This window comes from Pecten maximus, chromosome 15, assembly GCF_902652985.1.
Source record: "Pecten maximus chromosome 15, xPecMax1.1, whole genome shotgun sequence".
Taxonomy (NCBI): domain Eukaryota; kingdom Metazoa; phylum Mollusca; class Bivalvia; order Pectinida; family Pectinidae; genus Pecten; species Pecten maximus.
In genome coordinates, this window is record NC_047029.1 from 37,466,471 (window position 1) to 37,493,908 (window position 27,438).

A 27,438-nucleotide genomic window follows, 5' to 3' on the forward strand; every position below is an offset into this window, starting at 1 on the left:
TATTTTCACTGCAGCGATTTACAGTGAAAATACAAATGTATAAGACTTTGCAGTGAAAATGCAAGATTTTCGTTTTTTGACCAATCAGAGCGAACCTTTGTATTCACCTCGTTGAAACTTACCGATTTAAATTGGTTATTTTGCTGTATTTCTGAAATATTCTAACAAGTTTTTGAAAAAATACTCACTTGACGTTAGATTTTCGTGCACAGATTCTCCGATAACAACAGAAAACCATTAAATTAACAAATATTATCTTTATTAATACAAAACACAATGTTTAAGCGGACGTGATTTGAATGAGATACAAAATGCCGAGTCTTTTCATCAATAAAAACTGTTTTAATCCATTAAAATATCAACATTTTCATTCAATTTAAATACATATGTACATAAATATACAACGTTTTTTTTTAGTACTGACCAATGTAAGCGACCGTAACAAGTGATGTATGTAAGATGTGAATAATCCCACGGATGTCTCGGAGTGTTCATTGTAACAGACACGTCACGTTACCAGTAACACCCCATAATATCATATGGTTCATTCCACATTGTGAAGAGAATTACAACGTGAAGCACAAGTGCTTGTTCAATTTACAACATGACGTGCATCGCTAGGACAAGCATTAATGATACAAAAATCAGAGTAACATGGCCCAGATTAAACACGTGACTGATAAAGCGACACATATTAACTGGATCCGAGGCTGGTCGATGTTTCCGGAATTGCAGTAGTTTTTGTCATTACAGCATGTTCTAAGTGAACACCCCGTGACCATGTAGACCCGATCATCCGTGAGACAGTGGGCGAAGTCACGCTCTGTGACGGGTTTACATTCACCTGAGGAGCACGTGCGAATGATGGAGTCGAAAACTGTTTTTGTCAGGTTGTAGTACATCTTGTACCGGACTTTCTATAAAGAATTAAAAATACAATAGTGTAATATATATAGTGATGTATTCATTGAATAATCAGGTTTATGCTATTTCTATTATGTTACAAGAAACGCAGGTAAAATCCTAAACCATGACATCACTCCCATACCTGTATTAGAATGACAAAATACTTGACGTTATATTAATTAACTAAAAGTACTTACAAATATCTGACAAACGTGAAATAGTCCTCACACATTTAAATATCGTCATTATAGACAGGTGGGACTAATTAAACAAATAACCCAGCCGATCTCATCACATATTGTATACATTGGGATGTAAACAAAACCTTGGACGGAAAAGATCCAACAGAATCTGTATTTTAAATAGTGCCTCACAACTCTTGGTAGTTTATTGATAATTAAGTTATTCGGTAAGGCCTGTCAACGCGTTGTGTTAAAACAAATGAATTGGTAAAAGTCCGTTTTTATTACGATACTATATGAGATCACAAAGTATTAATACTGAATATCGAACACTTTTTACAAATACCATGCAAGAGGCTTCCTCTCCACAAGTCGTTTTCCTGGCTTTGTAGTTGAGCTCGGGGTTTCCGTCACAGTCGTCCGATATACACTTCCAGCATTCCAGACTTTGTACCGATACTGAGGAGAGAAAGAAATGTAGAAGTAAACAGTAAAGATTTACCGAAGAGAGAAAGGGAGAAAGAGGAAAACAACTAAAAAGTAGAGTTTGGAGAGATTCGAATCTTTGATTTTGTGGTCGATATTTTCAGTTTGATTCTTGCTGTAATAGGTAGCTATCACCCTGGTTGTCATTTTAAGAGTGTGATCTAGATTTGACCTATAATTGACCTAGATTTGATCTTCGATTGAACTAGATTTGACATACGATTGACCTAGATTTGACCGAGATTTGAGCTATAATTGATCTGCATTGGACCTATAATTGACCTAGTTATGACCTACGATAGACCTAGATTTGACCGAGATCTGACCTAAAATTGACCTATATATGACCTAAGACGTGCTGCCGATGAAGCCGAAGACGTTTAATCTTTCGAAACGCCTGGTCCTATTCTCATTTTACTGTTTCAAATGTTTAATTCATGTTTTGTTCTAGTATTATCAATTCTGAGTGAAGATTACTGTTTTAGATTGTATGTGGGTAGTCACTAGCTGTTTGTTGATAAACAGTACCGTTACTGAGGACAGATGGGTGACAAAATCAATCAGTACTGCCATAGAAAAGGGCAGTTGTCGAGAGTATTACGTAATACAACACAGAATGACTGATGCGACCTGCGGACCCGATCACGTCTATGAACTGTAATAAAACAGCAAACACGTGCATTGGCTTCCTTTCCAATACTCGGTGATGGGTGTGGGACGACATGGAAAAGGTCAACGGAAGCATTAAGCAGCGTTTACAACACATCTGGAACAGGATTCGATAATTTACTGGATGTTGATAACATTTTCTCCTACAACTGTCTCATAAACCTAAAAGCAAACATTTCTGTAAACTTGGACTATAAAACATATATTAACACTATATTATTAACAGTCGCGGACCCGAGAATACGTCAAATAAAAGAACATCCGCCATCTTTAACGATGCGCGCCGTCAGATTGAAGTAGGTACTATTCAAGTCATCAGGGATCTGGGAACATGTCATATAAGACGGAAAACTATTACAGCATAGACATGTCAGTCTGGATGTCACAAAAGAGACAAGAGCCAAACAAAATAGGGTTTCATAATGCATTTATCGAGAGCCATACAAAATAGGGTTTCATAATGAATTAATCGAGAACCATACAAAATAGGGTTTATAATGTATTTATCGAGAGCCATACAAAATAGGGTTTTATAATGTATTAATCGAGTCATACAAAATAGGGTTTCATAATGCATTTATCGAGAGCCATACAAAATAGGGTTTTATACTCTATTTATCGAGTCATACAAAATAGGGTTTCATAATGTATTTATCGAGAGCCATACAAAATAGGGTTTCATAATGTATTTATCGAGTCATACAAAATAGGATTTCATAATGTATTTATCGAGAACCATACAAAATAGGATTTCATAATGTATTTATCGAGAACCATACAAAATAGGATTTCATAATGTATTGATCGAGTCATACAAAATAGGGTTTTTAAATGTATTGATTTGAAAAACGGAAAAAAACATGGAATGGAATTTAGCAACACAATTAAGTCCTATATGGAACTAATTTTGTAACAACAGACAATTAAACATCATTAGTATTTGTCAAAACATAGCCCGAGGGAAGTTTGTTCTTATGGAATTATCACAATATCGTATTTTATAGCGGGTCTTGTCAACTTAATGACAATGTTATTGTTTCTGTATTCCACTAATAAACTCATTACTTTGTCATTTCTCGGAGAAAACGCGAACGTCTTGGTGTTATCGACTGGAAAGGAAAGGCATGCTTGTACAGTTTTAAAGTGTCATTAAGTGAAATCAGGACATGTTTTACAACACTTTCACGACAAACACGTGTGAAAACCTGTCCTTTCTGATTTAAGGAAGCCATCCAGGAAAACAACAGAAAGGCGACAACCAGTCATTGTCAGGAACGATTTGTTCCAAAAACAGTCAAACTTTGCGTGAGAAATGGACAGAATGACAGAAGCTGTTGCTTCTTTAGGAAACAAATGTTTGACAAATAGACGTTTCTGTTACAGTAACTATAGATACACGTCGAGGTAATATAGAACTTGACACAACGAAAGTTCGTAAGAGTTGACGATGATATAGAGTTAATCACACAAAGATTTGTATCAAATGAAAACACCTTTAAGGAGCCATTTGTACATCACTGAGGAGAAAATATCAATGAATGACTGCGACATCAATAGCACAAATGGTAAGATCCCTCAAAGATTTCCGGAATTTTTCGGTATTCAGAAGTATTTCGTCAATACAATGTCATGCGATAAACCTTACACATGTCAACTTTGTCGGCAAAAACGAATGTTATGTTATATTTTGGGCGAAATCAAAGTTAGCCAGGATACTATTAAGGCAGGGTTTGTCGGTGATTGGTCTCCTACTTACACCAGTTGAAACTCACGTGTCTTTGAATAAAAATGTAATGTCATGTTACCTGTTCAATCCTATAGAAACTACGATACACGTCAGACTTTACAACTCAAAACAAAAATCCTCTGTTAAATGTAGTGAATGTAAATCTCACCAATAAACCGTCATGATGTGACATTTACGGTCAATATGAATAACAGCCTTTCAGGAAAACTACCATATTACTGTAAAAGTGCCTGATATATAGAGAGTTCAATATAGATAGGTACATTTCCCTCTCTTCCACGACAGCACAGGCGGGCCCCATTTCTCAGCTTCCCGGGAAACACAAACCGACATGGGTAGGAAGCATCGAACGACAAACCATAGATCTTCACCAGAGGTTACATGGCCGGTACTCTAACCTACTGGTCTATCGTCGTCCCTCACCTGAGGTTACATGGTCGACACTCTAACCTACTGGTCTATCGGGGTCCCTCACCTGAGGTTACATGGCCGGTACTCTAACCTACTGGTCTATCGTGGTCAGTCACCTGAGGCTACAAGGCCGGTACTCTAACCTACTGGTCTATCACGGTCCGTCACCTGAGGTTACATGGCCGGTACTCTAACCTACTGGGCTATCACAGTCCCCTCACCCGAGGTTACATGGCCGGTACTCTGACCTACTGGTCTATCGTGGTCCCTCACCTGAGGTTACATGGCCGGTACTCTAACCTACTGGGCTATCACAGTCCCCTCACCTGAGGTTACATGGCCGGTACTCTGACCTACTGGTCTATCGCGGTCCCTCACCTGAGGTTACATGGCCGGAACTCTAACCTACTGGTCTATCGCGGCCCCTCACCTGAGGTTACATGGCCGGTACTCTAACTGACTGGTCTATCACGGTCCCTCACCTGAGGTTACATGGCCGACACTCTAACCTACTGGTCTATCGCGGTCCCTCACCTGAGGTTACATGGCCGGTACTCTAACCTACTGGTCTATCGCGGTCCCTCATCTGAGGTTACATGGCCGGTACTCTAACCTACTGGGCTATTGTGGTCCCTCACCTGAGGTGACATGGCCGACACTCTAACCTACTGGTCTATCGTCGTCCCTCACCTGAGGTTACATGGTCGACACTCTAACCTACTGGTCTATCGGGGTCCCTCACCTGAGGTTACATGGCCGGTACTCTAACCTACTGGTCTATCGTGGTCAGTCACCTGAGGCTACAAGGCCGGTACTCTAACCTACTGGTGTATCACGGTCCCTCACCTGAGGTTACATGGTCGACACTCTAACCTACTGGTCTATCGGGGTCCCTCACCTGAGGTTACATGGCCGGTACTCTAACCTACTGGTCTATCGTGGTCAGTCACCTGAGGCTACAAGGCCGGTACTCTAACCTACTGGTCTATCGTGGTCCGTCACCTGAGGTTACATGGCCGGTACTCTAACCTACTGGTCTATCACGGTCCCTCACCTGAGGTTACATGGCCAGCACTCTAACCTACTGGTCTATCGGGGTCCCTCACCTGAGGTTACATGGCCGGTACTCTAACCTACTGGTCTATCGTGGTCCCTCACCTGAGGTTACATGGCCGGTACTCTAACCTACTGGGCTATCGTGGTCCCTCACCTGAGGTTACATGGCCGACACTCTAACCTACTGGTCTATCGTGGACCCCTCACCTGAGGTTACATGGTCGGTACTATAACCTACTGGTCTATCACGGTCCCTCACCTGAGGTTACATGGCCGATACTCTAACCTACTGGTCTATCGCGGTCCGTCACCTGAGGTTACATGGCCGACACTCTAACCTACTGGTCTATCGTGGTCCCTCACCTGAGGTTACATGGCCGGTACTCTAACCTACTGGGCTATCACAGTCCCCTCACCCGAGGTTACATGGCCGGTACTCTGACCTACTGGTCTATCGTGGTCCCTCACCTGAGGTTACATGGCCGGTACTCTAACCTACTGGGCTATCACAGTCCCCTCACCTGAGGTTACATGGCCGGTACTCTGACCTACTGGTCTATCGCGGTCCCTCACCTGAGGTTACATGGCCGGAACTCTAACCTACTGGTCTATCGCGGCCCCTCACCTGAGGTTACATGGCCGGTACTCTAACTGACTGGTCTATCACGGTCCCTCACCTGAGGTTACATGGCCGACACTCTAACCTACTTGTCTATCGCGGTCCCTCACCTGAGGTTACATGGCCGGTACTCTAACCTACTGGTCTATCGCGGTCCCTCATCTGAGGTTACATGGCCGGTACTCTAACCTACTGGGCTATTGTGGTCCCTCACCTGAGGTGACATGGCCGACACTCTAACCTACTGGTCTATCGGGGTCCCTCACCTGAGGTTACATGGCCGGTACTCTAACCTACTGGTCTATCGTGGTCCCTCACCTGAGGTTACATGGCCGGTACTCTAACCTACTGGTCTATCGTGGTCCCTCACCTGAGGTTACATGGCCGACACTCTAACCTACTGGTCTATCGTGGTCCCTCACCTGAGGTTACATGGCCGGTACTCTAACTGACTGGTCTATCACGGTCCCTCACCTGAGGTTACATGGCCGGTACTCTAACCTACTGGTCTATCACGGCCTCCTCACCTGAGGTTACATGGCCGACACTCTAACCTACTGGTCTATCGCGGTCCCTCACCTGAGGTTACATGGCCGGTACTCTAACCTACTGGGCTATCACAGTCCCCTCACCTGAGGTTACATGGCCGGTACTCTGACCTACTGGTCTATCGCGGTCCCTCACCTGAGGTTACATGGCCGGAACTCTAACCTACTGGTCTATCGCGGCCCCTCACCTGAGGTTACATGGCCGGTACTCTGACCTACTGGTCTATCGCGGTCCCTCACCTGAGGTTACATGGCCGGTACTCTAACCTACTGGTCTATCGCGGTCCCTCATCTGAGGTTACATGGCCGGTACTCTAACCTACTGGGCTATTGTGGTCCTCACCTGAGGTGACATGGCCGACACTCTAACCTACTGGTCTATCGGGGTCCCTCACCTGAGGTTACATGGCCGGTACTCTAACCTACTGGTCTATCGTGGTCCCCCACCTGAGGTTACATGGCCGGTACTCTAACCTACTGGTCTATCGTGGTCCCTCACCTGAGGTTACATGGCCGACACTCTAACCTACTGGTCTATCGTGGTCCCTCACCTGAGGTTACATGGCCGGTACTCTAACTGACTGGTCTATCACGGTCCCTCACCTGAGGTTACATGGCCGGTACTCTAACCTACTGGTCTATCACGGCCTCCTCACCTGAGGTTACATGGCCGACACTCTAACCTACTGGTCTATCGCGGTCCCTCACCTGAGGTTACATGGCCGGTACTCTAACCTACTGGTCTATCGCGGTCCCTCACCTGAGGTTACATGGCCGGTACTCTAACCTACTGAGCTATCATGGCCCCTCACCTGAGGTTACATGGCCGGTACTCTAACCTACTGGTCTATCGTGGTCCCTCACCTGAGGTGACATGGCCGACACTCTAACCTACTGGTCTATCGGGGTCCCTCACCTGAGGTTACATGGCCGGTACTCTAACCTACTGGTCTATCGTGGTCCCTCACCTGAGGTTACATGGCCGGTACTCTAACCTACTGGTCTATCGTGGTCCCTCACCTGAGGTTACATGGCCGACACTCTAACCTACTGGTCTATCGTGGTCCCTCACCTGAGGTTACATGGCCGGTACTCTAACTGACTGGTCTATCGTGGTCCCTCACCTGAGGTGACATGGCCGGTACTCTAACCTACTGCGCTATCATGGCCCCTCACCTGAGGTTACATGGCCGGTACTCTAACCTACTGGTCTATCACGGCCTCCTCACCTGAGGTTACATGGCCGACACTCTAACCTACTGGTCTATCGCGGTCCCTCACCTGAGGTTACATGGCCGGTACTCTAACCTACTGGTCTATCGCGGTCCCTCACCTGAGGTTACATGGCCGGTACTCTAACCTACTGAGCTATCATGGCCCCTCACCTGAGGTTACATGGCCGGTACTCTAACCTACTGGTCTATCGTGGTCCCTCACCTGAGGTTACATGGCCGGTACTCTAACTGACTGGTCTATCGTCGTCCCTCACCTGAGGTTACATGGCCGGTACTCTAACCTACTGGTCTATCGCGGTCCCTCACCTGAGGTTACATGGCCGGTACTCTAACCTACTGGGCTATCGGGGTCCTCACATGAGTTAACACGGTCCCCCTATACGGTCAGTAGATATATATTAAAAAATTCATATGTAGATGTATTCAAACATATAGGAGAGATTGTAAAGCAAACTTACAAAGATTTTTCCTAAAGTATATATCGTTACTACTTACTATGGATATCATTAAGTGGAGTGTGTTTATTAACTACAGAGTCTGATAATGTTAATACTAATAGCTGTACTCTAATAGTACGGCAATATCAGATAAAATAACAACTTTATATTATCTTTGGGAGGTAACACCATTAGTACGTGTCGGTCGTTACTGTACGGTCACCATAAAGGATCGTTATAGACATGACTGCACGGTTTCCGTCAGTGTGACCGGGTTATATATAACTTGTGTTAGAACATGCAATTTGATGAATGGTACAGACTCTATCTGTCATACTTATTATCTTTGTGTGATTTTTCAAAGTAAATGATAAAAGAGCACACCAACAAGACAGATATAGAGCCAAATAAAATCAATATGATAATAGCAATGATGAAGACGACGACGATGACGACAACGAAAAAAACAAAACAAAAATAATGCCGGAGAAAAAACGACAGGCAACACGTGTTGAATGTGTCAATCCAATGATGTTAGAGAAATTAAAGACGACAGGCAACACGTGTTGAATGTGTCAATCCAATAATGTTAGAGAAATTAAAGACGACAGGCAATACTTGTTGAATGTGTCAATCAAATGATGTTAGAGAAATTAAAGACGACAGGCAACACGTGTTGAATGTGTCATTCAAATGATGTTAGAGAAATTAAAGACGACAGGCAACACGTGTTGAATGTGTCAATCAAATGATGTTAGAGAAATTAAAGACGACAGGCAACACGTGTTGAATGTGTCAATCAAATGATGTTAGAGAAATTAAAAACGACAGTCAACACGTGTTGAATGTGTCAATCAAATGATGTTAGAGAAATTAAAAACGACAGGCAACACGTGTTGAATGTGTCAATCCAATGATGTTAGAGAAATTAAAGACGACAGGCAACACGTGTTGAATGTGTCCTTCAGATGATGTTAGAGAAATTAAAGACGACATGCAGGAAGCACGTGCACCTGAGGCGTGTATCAATCAAATAATGTTAGCCTTGTTTGAAGACGGAATATATGCTCGCGTGATTCTATTCTTATGGACAGAGGATGTCTATATCAACTTTCCAATTATCAAGCTGAGGACGACAGAGTTTTAAATGTATGATGGACGGTCTTACTCAATTTACCCTAATCGTCGGCCACAAAGTCAGCACAAGATCAACATAAAGTCAACACAAAATCAACACAAAGTCAACACAAGATCAACACAAGATCAACACAAAGTCAACACAAAGTCAACACAAAGTCAACACAAAGTCAACACAAGATCAACACAAAGTCAACACAAGATCAACACAAAGTCAACACAAAGTCAACACAAGATCAACACAAAGTCAACACAAAGTCAACACAAGATCAACACAAAGTCCACACAAAATCATCACAAAGTCAACACAAAGTCAACACAAAGTCAACACAAAGTCAACACAAGATCAACACAAAGCCAACACAAGATCAACACAAAGTCAACACAAGATCAACACAAAGTCAACACAAGATCAACACAAAGTAAACACAAAGTAAACACAAGATCAACATAAAGTAAACACAAAATCAACACAAGATCAACATAAAGTAAACACAAAATCAACACAAAGTCAACACAAGATCAACACAAAATCAACACAAGATCAACACAAAGTCAACACAAGATCAACACAAAGTCAACACAAGATCAACACAAAGTCAACACAAGATCAACACAAGATCAACGCCTTCTGTACTGTAATATGTTTACTAGCAGTTTATATACTTATACATAGAAACACTAAATCCTCGTATCTACATTCTGTACATGTACATATGTTAGCTAATGTGCCAGTAATTAGATATACCTATATAGGTCCGGCCAATGCACATTATGATAAGTATAAAATAATACCATTTTGCTGATATCATCGTCACTCCTACCCGCATTCATAGGGGTGAAATATATACCTACACCAATAAACAAGAGGAACTAACACTCAACGACTTCGATATTAGTCAACAACTACACATCTTTACAACTACACATACCGACAACAACACAGCCGACAACTACAGACAACACAGCAACGACAAACAACGAAACAAATACAAACTCCAACGACAACGACAACACACAGCGCAACGACACACAACTACAACACAGCGACAACGAAACAACACAAAACAAGCGCGACAACGACAACACAGCGCGACAACACACAGCGGACAACACACGCGACGAAAACAAACGACACAGCGCGACAAACACGACAACGACACAGCGCGACAACGACACAGAGCGACAACGACAGCGCGACAAACGACACAGCGCGACAACGACACAGCGCGACAACGACAACGACAGGCGACAACGAGCGACAACGACACAGCGCGACAACGACACAGCGCGACAACGAACAGCGCGACAAGACACAGCGCGACAACGAGCGACAACGACACGCGAAAACGACACAGCGCGACAACGACAGGCGACAACGACACAGCGCGACAACGACACAGGGACAAACGACACAGCGCGACAACGACACAGCGCGACAACGAAAACGAACAGCGCGACAACGACAAAGACACAGCGGACAACGACACAGCGCGACAACGACACAACGCACAACGACACAGCGCGACAACGACAGCGCGACAACGACACAGCGCGACAACGACAACGACACAGCGCGACAACGACACAGCGCGACAACGACACAGCGCGACAACGACACAGCGCGACAACGACAACGACACAGGCGACAACGACAACGACACAGCGCGACAAACGACAAACGACACAGCGCGACAACGACAACGACACAGCGCGACAACGACACAGCGCGACAACGACACAGCGCGACAACGACAGCGCGACAACGACACAGCGCGACAACGACACAGCGCGACAAACGAGCGACAACGAGACAGCGCGACAACGACACAGCGCGACAACGACACAGCGCGACAACGACACAGCGCGACAACGACACAGCGCGACAACACACAGCGCGACAACGACAACGACACAGCGCGACAACGACAACGACACAGCGCGACAACGACAACGACACAGCGCGACAACGACAACGACACAGCGCGACAACGACACAGCGCGACAACGACACAGCGCGACAACGACACAGCGCGACAACGACAGAGCGCGACAACGAGCGACAACGACACAGCGCGACAACGACACAGCGCGACAACGACACAGCGCGACAACGACACAGCTGCGACAACGAGCGACAACGACACAGCGCGACAACGACACAGCGCGACAACGACACAGCGCGACAACGACACAGCGCGACAACGACAACGACACAGCGCGACAACGACACAGCGCGACAACGACACAGCGCGACAACGACACAGCGCGACAACGACAGCGCGACAACGACACAGCGCGACAAATACACAGCGCGACAACGAGCGACAACGACACAGCGGACAACTACACATCTCTACAACTACACATCTCTACAACTACACATCTCTACAACTATCTACAACTACACATCTCTACAACTACACATCTCTACAACACACATCTCTACAACTACAACTACACATCTCTACAACTACAACTACACATCTCTACAACTATCTACAACTACACATCTCTACAACTACAACTACACATCTCTACAACTACATCTCTACAACTACACATCTCTACAACTACATCTCTACAACTACATCTCTACAACTACAACTACACATCTCTACAACTACACATCTCTACAACTACACATCTCTACAACTGCAAAATCTACAACTAAAAATAAGTATACTTTACTTCTCACATCTGATAGAATTTTCCACTTAATGACCAGAATATGAATACTCCTCGTTTATATTGGAAAACCTTAAACTTCACAAAAACTTTCTTAACAACGTTGGGATCTTTAGCAAGTTCTGTTTTCCTTCGGCCATGCTTATTTTCCTCCGGGAACCTATATCCCTGCTTTCCCAGCCTGCGGTGCTAACCGTCCCTGGATGAATAGATATCCAATAGTTTGCTTCTATTATAACTATGTCTTGACAAATCACGCCTACCGACATAACGGTTTCGAGAAATGCAGGTTAAGTATGATGCTATGGTTGGCATCATGATTTCATTGGAGAGTGTTTATTTGTTTGTACGATATGAATCGTTGTAAATAAAAATTTCTTACTTGAAATGTAATTACTAATGGATGATTTAGAGGATATTTTATTTTATCATTATATTTACTGATCACATAATTGGTTTGTTATCCGACTAATTCGCCCGTGTAATAGTTTTGCATATGTTACTAATGTAATATTATTCCCTGGAGCATTTTGATTCGCTGCTCCAGTCAGAAATCGATTGTGACGTCTAATATGGGCAATGACGTGACGTCATGAATTGTGAATGGCGCAACAAAATGACTTTCTCCGTTTGATATAGTGTTTCTCATCTTGACTTTAAAACCTCTCAAAATATGAGTTTTCTGTTATGTCCATTTAAATCTTTATGTTTTCATTTGAGTGAAATTTTATTAAACCCGCCTCTTTTTCATAAAAACTCAAATCGAATGAAACTCGTTTGGATAAATTCATCTGTAAGAATACAAGCAAATCTTAAGAATTCGTTACAGTAGGATAATTGGAGCAATTGTTCACTTAAAACATATATAAGAATATAATTTAATTTTGTATGAAACACACATTTTCATTGGCTGAAATAATTTTGTTATACCTCCATAACAAAATTTTTGACGTTGCGCAATGTAACGTCATTTTTGATTGGCTGATGACGTTGCGTAATAATTTATCACAGAAAAGAGTTCGCCAAAGAAAGTGAAATATCTTGGTGTGTATAAGACGAAATTAAATTATAAGAATTAACATAAATTATTTTTTCTGTTATACAGTCACAACATAAAAAAAACTGGAGTGTACTCTCTTCATAAACCGCTTCAGCGGTTTATTTAGAGTACACTCCAGTTTTTTTCTGTTATGACTGTATAACAGAAAAAATAATTGATGTTAATCCTTAAATAAACAATTTTAAGAATTCTCTACAAAAGGACACTTAGATCAAATGTTCGTTGAATTCATCTGTAAAAATATAAACAAACTTAAAAATTCTCTACAGCAGAATCCTTTGATCGTTTGTTCACTTAAAACATCTGTAAGAATATAAACAAATTTAATAATTCTCTACAAATGTTCACTTAATTCATCCGTAAGAATATAAACAAACCCGACATTAATACATACGCCATTCCTCCTGATCGTTATCCGTTTACTGTGAGAGTAAAATGATTAAAAGTCTACCATGCACGTTATAAAATGCCCCATCCCTGCATGCAAAACAGAGATAATTTATTTAAAAATACATTTAAGGCTCATATTATCGTTGATCTATCTTGGGACCTCTTGTTCTGTATCAAGACTTTGGAATTTTCGGTTTTATCTCAGTTTAATTATTCAGGACACGGAACACTGGATTCCCGTAAGACAATGTAACAATATTTAATTCGTTTTCATATTGAACATCTGACATCGATCATGACTATTTCATGAGAAAGGCATGTTGTATAAAAAGGGCATCGTATTGAGATATTAGGTAAGTTATTGGGAGAGACAATACACTGGTGCTGATTTAGAGATGTGTCGAAAGTTTTCCCAGGATACCAAATAAAAACAAAAACCAAAAAAACCTCTATCTAAAATAAGCGTAACATACGTATCATCAAATTAGCAACATGACCTTGTCCAATACCCGCGAGTGATTCTACATACTCCAGATTTTTGTCATAAGGAAATATCAAAATCTCCTTGCTTTATCCTTATTTGATCTCAGCTGTTACGAGAAGGTTACCCCCCCCCCCCCCCCCCGCAAAAAAAAAAAAATGATAAAAAACAAACGCACAACAAAATACCACAAAAAAAAAAATAAAAAATTCTGAGTAAATCACACTGGAAAGAGTATACGTATACCGTATGTACTTTATATATGTTAAATGGTATATGGTATTGGACAATTTTATGGGGTGAATTCAGATGTTGGACAAAACTTACGCAACAGAGCTATATATCATTATCAGACACTAACTTATATTGACATTAACAGTCCTAGTTTAACTGTAATCTGATTCACCAGAAGATACAGTATTTTGTATTTTCCAAAGTAGTTATATGTATACGTAGATGACAAATAATGATATTGGTAATCATCAGTCTACAGTGAAAATAAGGTTTTTCTTAAAAATTTATTGAGAAGCTGCATTTAAAGATGAACTACCGCCGCTAATATTCGCCAACATTTGATGATTTTGTAGTACATCAGTAGAAGTAAACAACCCCACATTCCATGATATTTGTGCGACTCTTTTGGAGTAGATGTAGTCGAGGGCACACGAGATCCCCCATGTTCGATGCTATGTATACGACACTCTCCTGACTGTTTTGGGTGATGGAGTTGGCATTTTAATAGGCGTGTAATGATTACATACACATCAAGTCGATCTGATTGACCTGATTATCAGTTTTATGTAAGTATATGAATGTAGACAGTAATTTCTATTTCACACACTTCGCTACGTCATACTTCAGACATCAAAATTTCTTCTACACATCGATTTCCTTATCTAATTTTTGAAAAATGTTTTTTTCTCTTTATCAACTTGAAAGGGTTTGTTTGAGCCTGTGTTATAAACATGGCCAAATGGTGTAAAATAGCTTACCCCTTAAATGCAGATAACCATTCTCAGACCGACGGTTTAATTGTTATGCATGCCTGGAGCACCGACCTCATTTACGATGTCATATACAGTATTCCAACAGTATGATACATCACACTTTTGACCGAGTTTTTTTAGATAATGACGGCTATCCCGCCATAGAGAGATCGACCAGTCTGTACGATATACTACATATTTTATCACAAACCATTTGTTGTTTGATAAACTTCAAACTATTGGGAACTGAAAGTATTCTTTTAGATTGAAATATTACTGTTACTACATCCACCCGAACAATTACCATGAAATTACGTGAAAAAAGCCAGGTATTATTTTATTAAGCTGATATGAGTTTGATGGTATAAATCACAATGAGCTAAGAAGTCTGTGTTTACAAGACAAACCATCATCGGATTTGTGTTGTCATCACACCATGTGAACAAGTGTATCGGGTTTCCGGAGAGCTAAAAGCAGGATGCTTGTAAAACATAATTGATCCATGATCATTAGGCTTCCTATAACAATGGAGAAATATGTATTTACTAATAGGTAACTGGCGGTGTGTGTTGGTATTACATATGTATATCTATTGGTAAAAACATTAATATTTTATATTGTTTTCATTTATCAATGTATAAACCAGCTGTTCTTTTCCACAAGGAAATAATGATATCAAATTAAATCTCATAACAAAGATGATTTAGTGAGAATTACGTGACTATAGGTGGATTAGTTCCACATTTATCGACAATCATTGTCTTTATAAACATAACCAGATATAGATGGCAAACTTGTCATTTGAGAAATTGGTTCAGTTATTAAATGAGCCACGAGGGCTAATAGATACGTTGTGAGCCTCGTAATGAAGAAGGTACTCAAGGATGTTCTTTTTAAGTCCTACTATTCTCTGACTATATAGGGCCGTGTACCCAAGGACTGGTCTCATTTGGTTAGTTTATATCGACGAGGTAACAGGACAAGCGCTTTTGCAATATGGACAAAATCGGTTAGGGTTAAGGTTAGTGTGAAAGAGTCTGCCATTGCCGTTGCTGCCATTCACGATGGTGGCTTTAAATTGATTGAGCATCCGCCTTATTCACCTGATCTCGCTCCATCAGATTTTCATCTATTTCCAAAACTTAAAACAGCTATTTCAGGCACCCTAACCCTAACCCTAACATGAGTGGATGACTTTCTGAACAGCCAAGAAAAGCAGTTCTATAAAAGTGACATTGAGGCCCTTAAACACCATTGGCAAAAGTTTATAATTACTGAAAGGGATGATGTTTAAAAATAATACAATATGTCCGGCAAAATTAAAATCCTTCAATACGAGGCTCACAACTTATCAATCAGTAAGTGATAATCTAATTCGCATTATAACATTATTATAAAACCTGCTCTTCAGGTTGGTAAGTATGAATGTAAATAGGTTTAGATTCACAACTAGTCTAGGTGACATATCGGTGACTACATTGTCAACTTCATCAGACAAATGACCAGTAAGACTTTGGTATATCACAACCATTGTATGATGTTATCCAATAAGTTGTAAAACTTACGGAATAAAGTTGAATTGAATTGACTTGAGCGCGAAGTTTCGGTGACTACATGTACATTGTCACCTTCATCAGACAAATGACCAGTAATAGACTTTGGTATATCACAACCAGTGTAGGATTTGAGCGTGACGTTTCGGTGAATTACACTGTCACCTTCATCAGACAAATGACCAGTTATAGACTTTGGTATATCACAACCAGTGTAGGATTTGATTGTGTTGTTTCGTGACTGTCACTTTCATCAGACAAATGACCAGTAAGAGACTTTGGTATATCACAACCAGTCTATGATTTGAGCGTGACGTTTCGGTGCCTACATTGTCACCTTCATCAGACAAATGACCAGTTATAGACTTTGGTATATCACAACCAGTGTAGGATTTGAGCGTGACGTTTCGGTGACTACATTGTCACCTTCATCAGACAAATGACCAGTAATAGACTTTGGTATATCACAACCAGTGTAGGATTTGAGCGTGACGTTTCGGTGACTTCACTGTCACCTTCATCAGACAAATGACCAGTGCCCAACGAATACTCCTTAACATATAATAGTACCTGCCGATGAAACTTCATCATATCGGAGTTCTCTCCGTCTCATCGCTAATGTGTATCTATGACTTACTTAATGTGAATATATTCGTCCGCACAATAAACTCATGCTTTCTGTTTCGTTAGAAAAACACAAGTGTGCAATCTTGCATATGTACTGATTTATTATTTTTCTTGATTTTTTGCCACTTCTGATTGGCTGAAAAGAGGTCACGCGACCACCTATAAAAAACTAAATTGACCGCTGTCTCCGGAAAAAGTTTATAAAACAAGAGGCCCATGGGGCCTGTATCGCTCACCTGGTTGGATTTGACCAAATGTCAAAATAATGTTCATGTTCAATTCCTTTTGTTTGTTAACCTCAAACAATGCTATTTATGGTTATAGCATGGGGATCCCAACTGCTTTAAAGAAATAATGAAGTCCAGACTCTCTGAGTTTACAACATGCATTTATAACTTTATGACTAGTAGTGATTTAAAGGAATTACCTCTATTTCCTATATGGGGCCCCGCCCCTTTTGCCCCTCGGGGGTCAGTCACCATTTATGCAAAATCTTTTCCCCTTCCCCCAAGAATGTTTCTTACCAAATTGGGTTCAAATCCATTCATAACTTTATGACTAGTAGCGATTTTAAGGAATTACCTCTATTTCCCCATTAGGCCCCGCCCCTTTGGCCCCTTGGGGGTCAGAGTCACCATTTATGCAAAATCTGTTCCCCTTCCCCAAAGAATGCTTCTGACCAAATTGGGTTCAAATCCATTCATAAATTTATGACAAGTAGCGATTTAAAGGAATTACCTCTATTTCCCATATGGGGCCCCGCTCCTTTGGCCCCTTGGGGGTCAGAGTCACCATTTATGCAAAATCTGTTCCCCTTCCCCCAAGAATGTTTCTTACCAAATTGGGTTCAAATCCATTCATAACTTTATGACTAGTAGCGATTTTAAGGAATTACCTCTATTTCCCCATTAGGCCCCGCCCCTTTGGCCCCTTGGGGGTCAGAGTCACCATTTATGCAAAATCTGTTCCCCTTCCCCAAAGAATGCTTCTGACCAAATTGGGTTCAAATCCATTCATAAATTTATGACAAGTAGCGATTTAAAGGAATTACCTCTATTTTCCATATGGGGCCCCGCCCCTTTGGCCCCTTGGGGGTCAGAGTCACCATTTATGCAAAATCTGTTCCCCTTTCCCAAAGGATGTTTCTTACTAAATTGCGTTAAAAACCATTTATAACTTTATGACTAGTAGCGATTTAAAGGAATTACCTCTATTTCCCATATGGGGCCCTGCCCCTTTGGCCCCTTGGGGGTCAGAGTAACCATTTATGCAAAATCTGTTCCCCTTCACATAAGAATGTTTCTGACCAAATTGGGTTCAAATCCATTCATACCTTTATGACTAGTAGCGATTTGAAGGAATTACCTCTATTTCCCCATTAGGCCCCGCCCCTTTGGCCCCTTAGGGGTCAGAGTCACCATTTATGCAAAATCTGTTCCCCTTCACATAAGAATGTTTCTGACCAAATTGGGTTCAAATCCATTCATACCTTTATGACTAGTAGCGATTTGAAGGAATTACCTCTATTTCCCCATTAGGCCCCGCCCCTTTGGCCCCTTAGGGGTCAGAGTCACCATTTATGCAAAATCTGTTCCCCTTCCCCAAAGGATGTTTCTTACTAAATTGGGTTCAAATCCATTTATAACTTTATGACTAGTAGCGATTTAAAGGAATTACCTCTATTTCCCATATGGGGCCCCGCCCCTTTGGCCCCTTGGGGGTCAAAGTCACCATTTATGCAAAATCTGTTCCCCTTCCCCAAAGAATGCTTCTGACTAAATTGGGTTCAAATCCATTCATTACTTTATGACAAGTAGCAATTGAAGGAATTACCTCTATTTCCCCATTAGGCCCCGCCCCTTTGGCCCCTTGGGGGTCAGAGTCACCATTTATGCAAAATCTATTCCCCATCCCCAAAGGATGTTTCTGACCAAATTGGGTTCAAATCCATTCATAACTTTATGACTAGTAGCGATTTAAAGGAATTGCCTCAATTTCCCTTATTGGGCCCCGCCCCTCAGGCCCCTTGGGGGTCAGAGTCACCATTTATGCAAAATCTGTTCCCCTTTCCTAAAGGATGTTTCTGACCAAATTGGGTTCAAATCCATTCATAACTTTATGACTAGTAGCGATTTTAAGGAATTACCTCTATTTCCCCATTAGGCCCCGCCCCTTTGGCCCCTTGGGGGTCAGAGTAACCATTTATGCAAAATCTGTTTCCCTTCCCCAAAGGATGTTTCTGACCAAATTGGGTTCAAATCCATTCATAACTTTATGACTAGTATCGATTTAAAGGAATTGCCTCAATTTCCCCTATTGGGCCCCGCCCCTCAGGCCCCTTGGGGGTCAGAGCCACCATTTATGCAAAATCTGTTCCCCTTTCCCAAAGGATGTTTCTTACTAAATTGCGTTAAAAACCATTTATAACTTTATGACTAGTAGCGATTTAAAGGAATTACCTCTATTTCCCATATGGGGCCCTGCCCCTTTGGCCCCTTGGGGGTCAGAGTAACCATTTATGCAAAATCTGTTCCCCTTCACATAAGAATGTTTCTGACCAAATTGGGTTCAAATCCATTCATACCTTTATGACTAGTAGCGATTTGAAGGAATTACCTCTATTTCCCCATTAGGCCCCGCCCCTTTGGCCCCTTAGGGGTCAGAGTCACCATTTATGCAAAATCTGTTCCCCTTCCCCAAAGGATGTTTCTTACTAAATTGGGTTCAAATCCATTTATAACTTTATGACTAGTAGCGATTTAAAGGAATTACCTCTATTTCCCATATGGGGCCCCGCCCCTTTGGCCCCTTGGGGGTCAAAGTCACCATTTATGCAAAATCTGTTCCCCTTCCCCAAAGAATGCTTCTGACTAAATTGGGTTCAAATCCATTCATTATTTTATGACAAGTAGCAATTTGAAGGAATTACCTCTATTTCCCCATTAGGCCCCGCCCCTTTGGCCCCTTGGGGGTCAGAGTCACCATTTATGCAAAATCTATTCCCCATCCCCAAAGGATGTTTCTGACCAAATTGGGTTCAAATCCATTCATAACTTTATGACTAGTAGCGATTTAAAGGAATTGCCTCAATTTCCCTTATTGGGCCCCGCCCCTCAGGCCCCTTGGGGGTCAGAGTCACCATTTATGCAAAATCTGTTCCCCTTTCCTAAAGGATGTTTCTGACCAAATTGGGTTCAAATCCATTCATAACTTTATGACTAGTAGCGATTTGAAGGAATTACCTCTATTTCCCCTAATGGGCCCCGCCCCTTTGGCCCATTGGGGGTCAGAGTAACCATTTATGCAAAATCTGTTCCCCTTCCCCAAAGGATGTTTCTGATCAAATTGGGTTCAAATCCATTCATAACTTTATGACTAGTAGCGATTTGAAGGAATCACCTCTATTTCCCCATTAGGCCACGCCCCTTTGGCCCCTTGGGGGTCAGAGTCACCATTTATGCAAAATCTGTTCCCCTTCCCCAAAGGATGTTTCTGACCAAGTTGGGTTCAAATCCATTGATAACTTTATGACTAGTAGCGATTTAAAGGAATTGCCTCAATTTCCCCTATTGGGCCCCGCCCCTCAGGCCCCTTGGGGGTCAGAGCCACCATTTATGCAAAATCTGTTCCCCTTTCCCAAAGGATGTTTCTTACTAAATTGCGTTAAAAACCATTTATAACTTTATGACTAGTAGCGATTTAAAGGAATTACCTCTATTTCCCATATGGGGCCCTGCCCCTTTGGCCCCTTGGGGGTCAGAGTAACCATTTATGCAAAATCTGTTCCCCTTCACATAAGAATGTTTCTGACCAAATTGGGTTCAAATCCATTCATACCTTTATGACTAGTAGCGATTTGAAGGAATTACCTCTATTTCCCCATTAGGCCCCGCCCCTTTGGCCCCTTAGGGGTCAGAGTCACCATTTATGCAAAATCTGTTCCCCTTCCCCAAAGGATGTTTCTTACTAAATTGGGTTCAAATCCATTCATAACTTTATGACTAGTAGCGATTTAAAGGAATTACCTCTATTTCCCATATGGGGCCCCGCCCCTTTGGCCCCTTGGGGGTCAAAGTCACCATTTATGCAAAATCTGTTCCCCTTCCCCAAAGAATGCTTCTGACTAAATTGGGTTCAAATCCATTCATTACTTTATGACAAGTAGCAATTTGAAGGAATTACCTCTATTTCCCCATTAGGCCCCGCCCCTTTGGCCCCTTGGGGGTCAGAGTCACCATTTATGCAAAATCTATTCCCCATCCCCAAAGGATGTTTCTGACCAAATTGGGTTCAAATCCATTCATAACTTTATGACTAGTAGCGATTTAAAGGAATTGCCTCAATTTCCCTTATTGGGCCCCGCCCCTCAGGCCCCTTGGGGGTCAGAGTCACCATTTATGCAAAATCTGTTCCCCTTTCCTAAAGGATGTTTCTGACCAAATTGGGTTCAAATCCATTCATAACTTTATGACTAGTAGCGATTTGAAGGAATTACCTCTATTTCCCCTAATGGGCCCCGCCCCTTTGGCCCATTGGGGGTCAGAGTAACCATTTATGCAAAATCTGTTCCCCTTCCCCAAAGGATGTTTCTGATCAAATTGGGTTCAAATCCATTCATAACTTTATGACTAGTAGCGATTTGAAGGAATCACCTCTATTTCCCCATTAGGCCACGCCCCTTTGGCCCCTTGGGGGTCAGAGTCACCATTTATGCAAATCTGTTCCCCTTCCCCAAAGGATGTTTCTGACCAAGTTGGGTTCAAATCCATTGATAACTTTATGACTAGTAGCGATTTAAAGGAATTACCTCTATTTCCCCATTAGGCCCCGCCCCTTTGGCCCCTTGGGGGTCAGAGTAACCATTTATGCAAAATCTGTTTCCCTTCCCCAAAGGATGTTTCTGACCAAATTGGGTTCAAATCCATTCATAACTTTATGACTAGTAGCGATTTAAAGGAATTGCCTCAATTTCCCCTATTGGGCCCCGCCCCTCAGGCCCCTTGGGGGTCAGAGCCACCATTTATGCAAAATCTGTTCCCCTTCCCCAAAGGATGTTTCTTACTAAATTGGGTTCAAATCCATTCATAACTTTATGACTAGTAGCGATTTAAAGGAATTACCTCTATTTCCCATATGGGGCCCCGCCCCTTTGGCCCCTTGGGGGTCAAAGTCACCATTTATGCAAAATCTGTTCCCCTTCCCCAAAGAATGCTTCTGACTAAATTGGGTTCAAATCCATTCATTACTTTATGACAAGTAGCAATTTGAAGGAATTACCTCTATTTCCCCATTAGGCCCCGCCCCTTTGGCCCCTTGGGGGTCAGAGTCACCATTTATGCAAAATCTATTCCCCATCCCCAAAGGATGTTTCTGACCAAATTGGGTTCAAATCCATTCATAACTTTATGACTAGTAGCGATTTAAAGGAATTGCCTCAATTTCCCTTATTGGGCCCCGCCCCTCAGGCCCCTTGGGGGTCAGAGTCACCATTTATGCAAAATCTGTTCCCCTTTCCTAAAGGATGTTTCTGACCAAATTGGGTTCAAATCCATTCATAACTTTATGACTAGTAGCGATTTGAAGGAATTACCTCTATTTCCCCTAATGGGCCCCGCCCCTTTGGCCCATTGGGGGTCAGAGTAACCATTTATGCAAAATCTGTTCCCCTTCCCCAAAGGATGTTTCTGATCAAATTGGGTTCAAATCCATTCATAACTTTATGACTAGTAGCGATTTGAAGGAATCACCTCTATTTCCCCATTAGGCCACGCCCCTTTGGCCCCTTGGGGGTCAGAGTCACCATTTATGCAAATCTGTTCCCCTTCCCCAAAGGATGTTTCTGACCAAGTTGGGTTCAAATCCATTGATAACTTTATGACTAGTAGCGATTTAAAGGAATTACCTCTATTTCCCCATTAGGCCCCGCCCCTTTGGCCCCTTGGGGGTCAGAGTAACCATTTATGCAAAATCTGTTTCCCTTCCCCAAAGGATGTTTCTGACCAAATTGGGTTCAAATCCATTCATAACTTTATGACTAGTAGCGATTTAAAGGAATTGCCTCAATTTCCCCTATTGGGCCCCGCCCCTCAGGCCCCTTGGGGGTCAGAGCCACCATTTATGCAAAATCTGATCCCCTTCTGCCAAGGATGTTTCTGACCAAATTTGGTCAAAATCCAATAAGAACTTTTTGACTAGTAGCGATTTGAAGCAAATGTTGACGGACGGACGACGGACGACGGACGCTGCACCATGGCATAAGCTCACCGGACCTTCGGTCCAGGTGAGCTAAAAACGATATTGCACGGTCATTTTTAGAAAGCATTTAGATCACACGAGCGCTTAGCATTTTGTACGTACGTTATTGATACAAGCGTTTGAGCGACATGAATAGAGTGTAAATAATCAAAGATGGCAGACGACAACCTTTTCCCCAATCTGTCTGAAGACAATATTAACAATATTCTTGAAAATGCCGACGCTATTAACACGAAGCGAGCTACCGATACAGCTGTGAAGCTTTTTCGCCAATACCTTACAGCCAGGAGCATGCAGGAAAACTTCGAGGTATATTCTCCTGTATAATTGGATGACGCACTGTCAACTTTTTATCTTGAGATGTATGACAGGAAAGGGAAACTTTTAAGAAATAAACATTGTTGGTCTATAGAAGCGGTAATTAATTTCATATTGAATATTGCTGTCAAATTCATATTGGTCTTTTCATTTATCTTTTTGGAATTGATATCTAGAAACCAAATGACAATTACCTTGAACTAACGTTTAAGTCTATATCGCCAGATATACAGTTGGTTTTTTTCACAAAATCAAGAAAAATAATAAATCAATTATAGCATTTAAAATTCGGTCGGTGCATGGTTACATGTGCAATACAGACCGTTGTATTTCATGGTCTGGAAATTGCTTGTATTACTATAATAAGATACAACAGGTATGTGATAAATATCAGTATATGACAGTATATATCAGTATATATATATATCAGTATATATCAGTATACATGTATGTATATATCAGTATATATTAGTATATGACGAATTTATACATTTTGTGGGAACATGACAATGGTTCCTAGAAAGTGTTGGGGAGTCTTTGGGCGACCCGTCCTTGTTGATTGGAGACCAATATAAAAATGTTTCAAAAGATTTCTCTCTATCACGTGACAGGAACACAGTCATAACGTCCACAAAACATTACTCTGACAGTGTACAAAATCCGATTGTTTAGAGGAACAAGGACGTACCTTTTACCGACAAAGATCTCCAAGTCAGGGTTAAATCGACGCTTGTACCGACAAAGATATCCAAGTCAGGGTTAAATCGACGTTTGTACCGACAAAGATCTCCAAGTCAGGGTTAAATCGACGTTTGTACCGACAAAGATTCCAAGTCAGGGTTAAATCGACGCTTGTACCGACAAAGATCTCCAAGTCAGGGTTAAATCGACGTTTGTACCGACAAAGATCTCCAAGTCAGGGTTAAATCGACGCTTGTACCGACAAAGATTTCCAAGTCAGGGGTAAATCGACGTTTGAACACAATATTCTGTAACATTAAAACACTGAAGCCTTTCTGTGATATAACTGTAATCTGTGACATTGAAATACTTAATATATACAGCAATGCATAAATAGTCCGTCAAACCTCTGATAACAATGTATGATATTATAACACTCTGATATATACAGAAAATATAAATAGTCCGTCAAATCTCTGACACTCTGATATATACAGAAAACATAAATAGTCCTGTCAAATCTCTGACACTCTGATATATATACAGAAAACATAAATAGCCTGTCAATGTACAATGTATGATATCATAGCATCCTGATAAACACGGAAGAAGATAAATCGTTGAATGCTCGCCCCGTAAAACAGATTTATTTCAGAGAAGCAGGGAAACAATGATGTGCAGTATTTTACGGCGTTTGTAGTGTACACAATGGGACGTAATGGAGTTAATGTGACCGTAAATGTGTTTCCCTGATTTATAAACCCAAACACCCACCTTATCCTTGTTTTACGAGTAATCTTTACGAATCAACAGTTGTGGACAATCACGATCGATAGGAAGGAGAGTACTGTAGAATACTGAAGCTGGTGCCAGAGAATGGCCAACTACATCACATTTATCCTAACATATCTAGTAAAGTTATTAACGGTGATATTATAGGACTTACTTCTCCTGAAATATTTAATACCTAAATGTTATACTAGTAAACAGCCAATTAATTTGTAAAGCTCTATTTATGATATATTTTACAATAAACTGATGAGGTATAACAATACACTGATGACGTAAAACAATATTCTGATGACGTATATACCAATACATTGATGACGTATACCAATAAACTTATGATGTATACTTATAAACTGATGACGTATACCAATAAACTTATGACGTATAACAATACACTAATGACGTAATACAATACACTAATGACGTATGACTATACACTTATGACGTAAAACAATACACTAATGACGTAAAACAATACACTAATGACGTATGACAATACGCTAATGACGTATGACAATATACTGATGACGTAAAACAATATTCTGATGCCGTTAAACAATACACTAATGACGTATGACAATACACTAATGGCGTATAACAATACACTAATGACGTAAAACAATATTCTGATGACGTATATACCAATACATTGATGACGTATACTAATAAACTGATGACGTATACTTATAAGCTGATGACGTATACTTATAAACTGATGACGTATACCAATAAACTTATGACGTATAATAATACATTGATGACGTATAACAATACACTAATGACGTATGACAATACACTTATGACGTATGACAATAAACTTATGACGTATAACAATACGTTGATGACGTATAACAATACACTTATGACGTAAAACAATACACTGATGACGTATGACAATAAACTTATGACGTATAACAATACGTTGATGACGTATAACAATACACTTATGACGTAAAACAATACACTAATGACGTATGAAAATATACTGATGACGTAAAACAATATTCTGATGACGTATATACCAATACATTGATAACGAATAACAAATACACTGATGACGTAGAACAATAGACGTCTATGTTTACATATGTGGCAATGTTAATCTTACCTATGGGCAATAGTAGAGTCCAAAGGATCACATATCCGTGATATGATGTCATACTCCAGAACTGTACGTTACGTCATGATAGGTATCTCTGTCAGGTAAAACTGTAGTTCCTGTAACTAGTGGTGCCAGGGTATAAACATGTCCCTGTGTAAAGTGCCCTGTACCTCACACAAAATATGTCGAATAATCCTGGATCTCCTTATCTCTTACACGAAACTTCTATTTTAGTTCTACAATAAACACCCCGGTACCGCCTCGACAATACTCCAATTGATGGTTTTCTTTTGGTATCACACGCGATCTGTTTCTGGTGTAAATTCCTGATGCAAACACTTGTCACATATGACGCATTGCTATTGCGATCTGTTCAATGTTTGGTTGATTAGATTAAACCAATTTCGTTTATCAATTAGGAGTGTACTAAAGACGTAAAACACATGTCTCTTCGCCAATGTGTTTTCTATGGCCGCTGGTGTTTTATAGAGGGCCTGGTCGAGACTAATATCCTTCTGGTATGGAAACACAGGTCCTGTTAAATAGTTTAACGGACAAGGTCATGTTACACTTGAACATTTCTAGTCAATATCTCGCCAAAGAAATAACATACTTGATATATTGTGATACGCATTTACATAAAATCGATACACTTGAATATAGACTGAAGAATCAATTTGTCATAACGCGTCTTGTCAACTTGCTGTCAATACCACATATGATTACCATAAACTTCATGACGAATTGAACGGGGTCCACGTATCACAATATTCCACATTTCTGTGAATTCCGTCACATTAAAGACTTAAAGCATTGTTTAGTTTACAGTTGATATTTCCTGGTGAACTATCACGTGTTAGGTCCGCTGTTGACGAGGTTAACTGTGGTGTTGGGTGTATTGTATTCGGACTTCCATGTTACTGAGCCGCTGTCTCCGGGTCACAAGTCACACAGAATCTCTCAGAGCTGTGGGTCCTGGGTCGGACAATGCTGGAGCCTTGATTTACATAGGGCGGTATTGTTGGCCTCTATATATCACTAGTCTATTTCTGTAAATGTTTGTTAATTAAACAGA

The 27,438-nt window shown here is 41.2% G+C and overlaps 1 protein-coding gene across 1 annotated transcript; it reads right to left on the reverse strand.

Moving 5' to 3' along the window:
• Nucleotides 1-326: 326 nt before the first annotated feature.
• Nucleotides 327-27,438, reverse strand: LOC117343611. The gene is made up of 3 exons (XM_033906047.1): nt 26,370-27,438; nt 1,435-1,547; nt 327-917 (listed from the first exon to the last, which is right to left on the reverse strand). Exons 1-3 carry the CDS (start codon nt 26,419-26,421, stop codon nt 645-647), a joined length of 438 nt encoding a protein of 145 aa, XP_033761938.1. The 5' UTR covers nt 26,422-27,438; the 3' UTR covers nt 327-644.

Coding starts and splice junctions, on each gene's coding strand:
- LOC117343611 (XM_033906047.1), bottom strand. CDS start 26,421: ATGACATCATATCACGGATATGTGATCCTTTGGACTCTACTATTGCCC. Junction 1,548..26,369: donor GACTCTACTATTGCCCATAG/GTAAGATTAACA, acceptor TTCTCTCCTCAG/TATCGGTACAAAGTCTGGAA. Junction 918..1,434: donor GAGAGGAAGCCTCTTGCATG/GTATTTGTAAAA, acceptor AATTCTTTATAG/AAAGTCCGGTACAAGATGTA.